At 45.3% G+C, this 8,348-nt stretch overlaps 1 protein-coding gene across 1 annotated transcript in view; it reads left to right on the forward strand.

Annotated features, from left to right (window-relative positions):
- The window catches only part of SGSM2 (small G protein signaling modulator 2), a gene marked incomplete at its 5' end in the record, with an annotated part of 32,436 nt that extends 30,164 nt beyond the window's left edge, over positions 1 to 2,272 (forward strand). Inside the window, 2 exons of the mRNA XM_009576455.1 lie at positions 612 to 779; positions 2,184 to 2,272. Coding sequence (XP_009574750.1) covers positions 612 to 779; positions 2,184 to 2,272 — 257 coding nt within the window. The remainder of the gene's footprint in view (positions 1 to 611; positions 780 to 2,183) is intronic.
- Positions 2,273 to 8,348: the final 6,076 nt, after the last annotated feature.

Genomic DNA, 8,348 nt, shown 5'->3' on the forward strand with positions numbered 1-8,348 from the left:
GGAATTGTGACTCTTAACTGAATAGTAAATCCTCTACCTGCTCCCTCACAGAGAATTGCCTGTCCCCCACATCCCAATCCCCTGGACCTCACTGTCAGACTGGGCAGAAGATAAGCCTATATGGTTCAAGAAGACAAAGCTTCCATGGGCCATATCTGAATTGCAGCACGTGTAGACCTAGCTTACCCACATCCGCTCTACAATTAATTGTTGCCAATTAAAAATAGCAGAGCTTTTGCTCTGGTGGGTTCACTGCAAAGCCAAGAAGGAGGCCCTGGACATGCATTCAGATTTGCAGCCTGTCATGTAGCCCTACCTAGAACAAATGGGCCTACCTGTGCTGCTAGCACATGGTTACTGCGGTTGAGGCATCTTCCTGGGGTTGAGTCTGCACCACCACACCTACATTCTTAATTTTCCTTTAAACCCAGTTCTGTTGCCATACTTGCACAAGTAAGTGACAGAAATTGCCTGGAGGAGAGGGGGAGAGGAAAAGGAGGAGTCATCAAGTACTATTCATGTCTGCATAAGGCCTGTAAGACGTTGGTTAGAGAGGGGGAAATGGTCAATTTGAATAATCAGATGCTCTTGTAATGTTTATTCCCATTCAGAATTGTTGTACGAGGATGTATTTACAGTGTGGGAAGTTATTTGGGCAGCAAAGCACATCTCTTCAGAACATTTTGTCCTTTTCATTGCCTTAGCACTTGTGGAAGTTTATCGAGAGATTATCCGTGATAACAACATGGACTTCACTGATATAATCAAGTTTTTTAATGGTAAGAGACTTTTTTTAAGAGAGCCATTTTGATAAAAAGCAAATAACGAGAGTTTGCTCCTTCTCCCTTATTCAGACTGTCTGCAGTTGTGCAGTGTCCTTGCTGTCATGACAAGCCCCTGGTCATTTTAAGCTCTGAATCTCTTACCCCTTCATGTAAATGAAGAGCCCAGATTTTCACACGCTTCCTGAAGATCTGACTTAGCACACACAAACAACAGTGTTTTAAGAGCTACATGGACCACAGAAGGTGGTAGCTTTTTCAGTGTCAGCGGTAATTTTTACCACAAAGCAAGCTTCAGAATTTCTGTTAAAAAGATTTGCCACAGTGACTCTTTGCTCTTGGTTTAATGGGAGGTGCTAAAATGTTGCTTAATTTTTTTACAAAAGTCTCTCACAGGTTTTAAGATTGCCAGAGTCATTTCTGTTTCCAGGGCTTGATGCCGCTGAGGCTGAAACATATAAGAAACCATTCATGCAAAACATCCCAAACCGCTTCCATGGCTGACTGCTTACCGTAGTGGTCCACAGATGCTAGTCACCACATACTGCCAGAGCAAAAAGTATTCTGCCAAAGCAAGCTAGTTCTCTTCCTGGCTGCAGAATGCAAGTTAGTCCTAAACAAGTGCTCCCTGTTAGGATATTTTAAGAGGTTTGGAAACAATTTTGTGTAATCACAGTAATTTACTAAATTATCAGTGCTGTGGCTTTCAGCCATCTGTTGCAGAAGCGCCAAATTTGGTTTTGTTTTTGCCTCAGCCACTCTTACTCTGCAGCTGTACATTAATGCTTCCCTCAGAAAAACCCTACCAAATACAAAAAAACCCACCCCAAAAAAAACCAAACAAAAAAACCCCAGCACTTGCCTAAGCTGAATGAAATATTCATTGTGGAACTGAGGATTCAGGTCTGTCGAGAGCTACTTCTTGATCTTACTTCAAGCTGCAGAGTGCAGATGTCCGTATGTGGAACTATGTGGGCATGTCACTCCATGTACATGAAGCCCTTCTTAATTGTATTTATCACTTGCATCCCAGACACTCCAGCTATAGTCCCTGCCTGGAGAGGTATCTTTTGATCAAGCTGAGTTCAGCTTCACGTTTTTGAGATCGCAGGAGGGCTGTTCACAGGCACGTATGGGTACAGACCTCCCATTCCTGGGGTCACAGGGCACTGGGGTTTCTGCAACAAGAGAACTGACACCAGAAGGATTGGATCTTCATGCCAGGACCTACAGCACTAAGTGATTCATCCACTTTAATTCTACACACCTAACCTCCTGCAATGCTTCTGGATTGCTGCTTATGTTACGCTAACTAATTAATGCTCATGCTACATTAATATCAATGCTAGGGCAGAAAAGTTCTGCCACTGACAGTTAAGAATGTTTCTCTGTGTTTTTTAGAAATGGCAGAGCATCATAATGCCGAGGAAATTCTGAGGATAGCAAGAGACCTTGTCTACAAAGTGCAGACACTGATTGAAAATAAGTGATAATGAACAGAATGTCATTGTGGGCCTTGTGAGCTATCGAATGGAGCGTTTCTTGCACTGTAACTTCAAAATGGTGTTTTAATTGCATCTTCCATGTAATGTAATAAATATCTGAGAGATTTGTAACAGACTTTTAAAAACAGAACTTTTCCTTCACCAGATAAGGTTTGTGTTTGATAGTCTTTGTTACACTCACTTTGTATTTCTAGACAAAATCTTTTTGCATTCTCTTATTTCCCTCTCTAGAAAACTGTCTATCTACATATTTGAGATATTAAAAAGGGGGGATTTGACATACTAGAACATTTATATTTTGACTTACTGCACCTTTAAAGCCTGGATGCACGTTGTGTGCTCTGCCAGAACCTTCCATGGAGGTAAGGCTGGATCCAATACTCACTCAAGCGTTGCAAGCATTGAATTGGGTCCTTGGAGGAGCACGTTCATGGACTCGGTGTCTATGCCTTGAACATGGAAGAGAATGCATAATGAGCTCCTGTTGCTAAAACATTTGGATTTGTATTTAGCAGAGTATTTAGCAGCAATCAAAGTAAATAAGGTTACCAGCTGGGAGAATGGCCTTAAACTAAATAACATGGTTAATATGAGCCGTGAAGATCTGGCAACATTAGCTAAAAACGTCAGTTAGCCTTTGCTGACTAGCTCATGCTATTGAGTCTTCAGGGCCTACGCAGGCCACAGACGCCTTCATTTTACTTTGCAAACTTACTCGGCAAATATTCCCAGATGACAAGATCTGCCTAATGAGTTCCGGTTAACACAACTTCAGCACACAGAAACAGGTCCCCTGCTCATGTTAGCAGCTCGCACGCTCTTTGTGTCTGTGCAAAGTGCCATGAAGTTCAGAGCCTACATTACAGAGGAGACACAGCAGAGCCTTGCCTCCTCCAGATTACTCACTGCACACTACTAGCCTCCTCTTCCCTGTTCTGCAGAGCTTTCTGGGACTTTCCTTGGGATCCCGCGAACACAAACCAGGTGCTCGTTTACGCAAGCAGGTATCAGCACTTGCCAAATGAAGCAGTTGAAATTGTTGCACAGGATCCAATCCACTTTGCTGCAGCACTGTGCTGGTTTGTAGAGCTGTCCATGCGCCCCGTGGAAGTTCTGTGCCGCTTCTTTTCCTGCTTGGCCGCATGCTTTAAGTAGCAGCCTACATTTCACCCCATCCTGCATAGAGAGCAGAGGCGACTGATGGTTAGCTAGGCTTCTGCCCTGCAGCTGCAGACAGGTCTATTGCTGTCCTAGCACTTCATCACACTGTATAAAATTATCACATATAGGCTGCCTACTTTCCCAGGATGCGTGGTGTTTCTAAGTAAAAGTGTATCTCTGTGTCAGCGAGAGAGAGGGAGGGAACAGGTTTTTGCTAATGGGGTTAGCCACAGATTTCATGGATACTCATGACCTGTGCTCCTAGAAAACCTAGGGACTTAGTTTAAGCACTTCAGGTATTCCAAAGTATTCCACCCTTTGCCATTAGAACCTCAGGGATTTTAAAAAAAAAAAAAAAAAAAAAAAATTACTTTGAATCTGCTCTGAGGTTTGTGTTTTTTTTTTTTTTTTAATCCTTCAGAGCAGACGGGAGTACATAGCTGTGCTTCCATTGAACCTTGTAGAGAAAACAACTCTGTGTGCTTTTCATAGAATCATAGAATGGTTTGGGTTGGAAGGGACCTTTAAAGGTCATTTAGTCCAATCCCACTGCAATGAACAAGGACATCGTCAACTAGATCAGGTTGCTCAGAGACGTCTACATGAATTAGATCAGCTCACATGAGCTTTTAAAATCAGATTTTAGCAAAAAGGAAAAAAAATTATTCTGTTTGAAGACTGAAATACTGATAGGAGGTATTTGCTCTAGTAACTCTGGTCTTGTTATTATCCAAGCAGCGGGCACTCTTGCTCTTGGTACTAGGCAAGTGCTGCCTTGGGGTCCTCGCAAGCTTGAGCATTGCTTGTTCAAGAAAAAGGTAGATTTGGTTCTAGAAAGACCATCTGTGCTTAGATCTTTCTTTATGATTGCCATAAACTAAAAATAGTAAATAATAGTCTGAAAAGGGCAAAAATGGACAGAGTTCTTAGCTCAATAGCCAAGCCCTCCCTTAAATTGGTCTCTAAAAATTTGAGGGGAGGGTAAAAAAAAAAAAGTCCCTGTTGCTGGTGTAGCCAGACGCCTTCAGGGACGAGCCTGCTGTTCTCTGGGCTCACGAGCATCATGGTCACGAAACAGACGTGAGAACAGATGAGCCCACTCAGTTCTGAGAAAGGTGCTGCAGGGGAGGCTGTTGGGAAGGAAACCCCCTTTCTGCACGTAACAGTGCTAAAATAACAACAGTGGGAGCTACAGAAGGAAAAAGTTATGATAAGCGCTACTGCCCGCCCCCACGCGTCCAAGCGTGAGGGTGTGCTCAGGACCAGGAGCCAAGAAGTTGTATTGCAGGCATGCTCACACTCTGATCTCATCATTATTTATAGCTGTGTCCAACTGTTTTATAGGCCAGTGCATGGTTGCTGAAAGGTCTCAAAAGCGCTTCAGTTTGTGTCTGTTTGTTCACTTGAAAAATAAAATAGTATTTTTTTAAAAATGGACAAGAGCGAGAAAACCCTCCAACTCACAGAGCCTGAGGAAGTGACGTAAAAAAAAAAACCTACACTATTTTTCTTTGGTATGTTGGGAATGTACTATACAATTCTGTTTAAAACAAACAAACAAAAAACCCTCTGCGAACTTCATTGTATTTGTTATAACATTCTGTCTAATTGTATTTTATTAATATTGTGTATTGACTTATTTATTTTTGTTGGGAGCAGACTATTCTCTTTATTGCTCAATTATTTATGTTTAAATGTAACATATGAATAAATACTTATCATCAAGGCATTCCGTGGAGCTCTTTGGAAGCATTTCTCTCCCCCAAGGTAATTTCAGAGACAGAATAGGGAGTCCTAAGGACAGAGCTGTCTGGGAAGAGAGTGCCATATGTAATTAACGTTTCTACAAGGAGCGTGCAAGGGCTATTGTAGTAAGTGGTATTTTTAAAGTAAGTAGGTCATCACCAAATGGACTGCTAATGTCCCTTAGATGACTTTAAGGGTGGATTTAAGTTGTCACAGGCCGAGCCTGTTGCCAGTTCAGCCCTGGGGAAGGAGTGGGAGCAGAAGCAGGCCTATGACAAGTGTTTAAAAAAAGTTTCATCCTGCAATTTTAGGCCTGATCATGCTGCAGCTAGCATTAAATGTAGCCAAGCTTTTGGGCTTCCAGGAGAGATCCTCCTTCATTGCTCCCAGTCCCCCCCTTCAAACCTCTTAAAAATCCTCCAGCTGCTTCTGTTCTGTAGCAGAACTTGCCGTCTTACCCACCAGTTGGTTTGCTACTGGCAGTTTTTGCAGCAATTTTCCAGGTTTTTAGGCTGGGAAGCTCTGCCCAGAGGTGGGTCGCCAAGGGATAATGGAGCATTTTCCCATTCTACTGTAAAAACGCCCAACAAATGCCTCTCTGTACTGGGGTAGGTGCAGCCATCCCTCAGCCATTGCTCGTGACTGTTACAGCTGTTAATCATGTATTTATCCTTATAAAAGAGGATAAGCCCTTTATGAAGTGTACCCAATGACATATTGGCTTAAATAATCTTCCAGTGCTGCTGTGTCCTCTGCCTTCATCTTGTTTGGATGGTGGGTCTTGGGGTGGGCAGGGAGAGGTGGGTACTACAGCTGGGATTACACATTGGCTTGCTTTTCTACAGGACCTTCTTTCTTATTACACCACACACACCCCCCAGCATTCTCTTTGCAAATTCTCAGAAACTTTTAGAGTAGATATTCAGACAGTTGTCTCCCAAAGCTGCAGAGTCCCTGCAGCAACAGGAATTTATTTCAGCAAGATGCAGCATCCCCATTAAGTTTTATCACCTTGAAATTCTCACTGCTACTGACTGCCAGAAGAAAACCAAACCAAAAGACATCTCCACCATTTCCTGCCCCGTTTCTGTAACCCAGAGCCAGTGCTGGCAGCCGGATGAGGTTTCAGCTGCTTTCTCCACTCTACCACTAGTTTTGCCAAACACAGCAACTTTGGCCCTCACAGTTTAGTGCCACATCTTGCAGCATCCTATTAAATAGTCCAAGGCCTGCCTTCCCTTTTCAGCTCTACCTCACCCAGAAATATTTCTCCGTTTCCCAAATAATAAAAAAAACCCAACCAAAAAGCCAACCCCATGCAAGCACACGAACAGCGCTGGATTTGGCAGGCAACGCTTCACCTCTCCCGAGCATTGAACCAGGCTTCCTGAAGCCCCGTGTCTGTAGTGCCAGCACTCGCCTTATTTTTTGCATTGCCCTTCCTTGTGGATAGCCTCTAACGCTGCCGTCAGTCACGCAGGAGCCCTCCCTGGCCCTGGCAGCCCGTCGCTCCGGGGCCTCGGCGCCTGCCCAGAGCACGGGGCAGGGGACACCCTGTGCTGGCGGCTGCCACCAGATGAGGCTGTCAGCCCGGGGGGCTGGCTGCCTCCCCCAGCCTCTGCATGTGTGTGTGAAGGAGCTCCCCCACTCCCCCATAAATAGCTCAAAAACAGCCATCTGAGAAAGCTGGCATCTTGGGGGTGGAGGGGGGGATGTTCAAGGGCGTCACAGCAATTTTTGCCTCACGAATCTTTCCAGCTCTAAACTCTGCCCTTTGAGTGCCCCGGTGCCTTTCACCCCCTCAGACGGGCTTGGTCTGGCTCCTAACAGCAGCCTGGCACATCACCATGCCCGAGCAGATCAGCAGAAATACACAGAAAAACGCTAAAAGCCCCAAGCCATAGCCAAGCCCTTTTGTAGTTAACATTTCCCTGCTACATTCTATTATTTTTTAAATTTCTGGACATAAGAAAACCAGCTATGAACTGTGCAGTGATGAACCAGTTGAGCGCTTTGCCTTGCCTGACAGGTTGGTACTAGAGAGCGTACGCACGCACACGCACTCCAGGTTGGATTTTTTTTGTTTGGGATTTTTTTTTTTTGGATGCATGCTTGAACCAACATTTGCTACAGTTCAGTGACACTTCTAACAACCTCACCAGGCCTGCAACCTGCAACAACTACTGGTGGCTTTTTTTTTTGTTCCCATCGAGACACAGGTTCTGCCACTTTGCAACTTAAAGGTCACATTGTACTTCCCCCACACAACAGCCACAGTGAAACGTGCTTTCTATGTCTCAGCCTGAAAAGTGCCTCCTTAATCCGTTCATCCAAGTTTGCTAAAGCCTATAGCAGCTTATCAGCTGTTACGTGGTACAACCGGCAACCTCTGATGGGGGTGGAGAAGCCAAAATAACTGTTGAGGAATGCAGAGAGCTGACAGTTCCATTCTAAGGTGCCTCTGCTCAGGTGTCCTGCAACTGGGCAATTCAGCCCACCAGTTCCTGTGTGCCCAGGTGCCGCCGAGGCTCCTCCAGCTCAGCAGTCACTGGCACCAGCAGTTTCAGTCTGACTGCTTTTGCTCTTTCAGCCTAAAAAGACATTGTTTCCCTTCTCAGAACATGGTTTATTCAGATCCACTGTGAAGTTTGACTAGAGACCAGATTATAAACACTCGGATGAGCAGTATCTTGCACGTTAAGAGAGCGGACAGGCCATTTCCATACCAATGGTAGCAAGTTACTGGACTACCCGGGCTACTTAATAGCATCTGATTAACCACACGCAATGCAGGCACCTCCTGGGGCTGACAGGGCAGGCTCAACACAGCATAGCAATGGTTCGGCAAAAGGGCTGCGTTTGGAAATCAAACTGGGCATAATTAAGAGAGCTTTGGAGACACCGGGGAGGTGGCAGGGGTCGGCGCGAGGAAGCTGACGATAAAATTGTTAAAAACTGCAGCAGCAGCACTGCAAGTCACTGCAAATCGCCGCGGAACGAGGCCGTACCTCGGCGTTAACCTGTACACCGGGTGGAGCCCCAAATCCTTCCCGGGTGTAGCCGTGGCGGCTCCGGAGCACTCAGCAGCGCCCGGCGGCTGCCCGCGTCCTCTAAGTCCCCTCGAACCTCCCCTGAGCCCCGCAGAGCCCCCCCG

Source organism: Fulmarus glacialis, unplaced genomic scaffold, assembly GCF_000690835.1.
Source record: "Fulmarus glacialis isolate BGI_N327 unplaced genomic scaffold, ASM69083v1 scaffold34, whole genome shotgun sequence".
NCBI lineage: Eukaryota > Metazoa > Chordata > Aves > Procellariiformes > Procellariidae > Fulmarus > Fulmarus glacialis.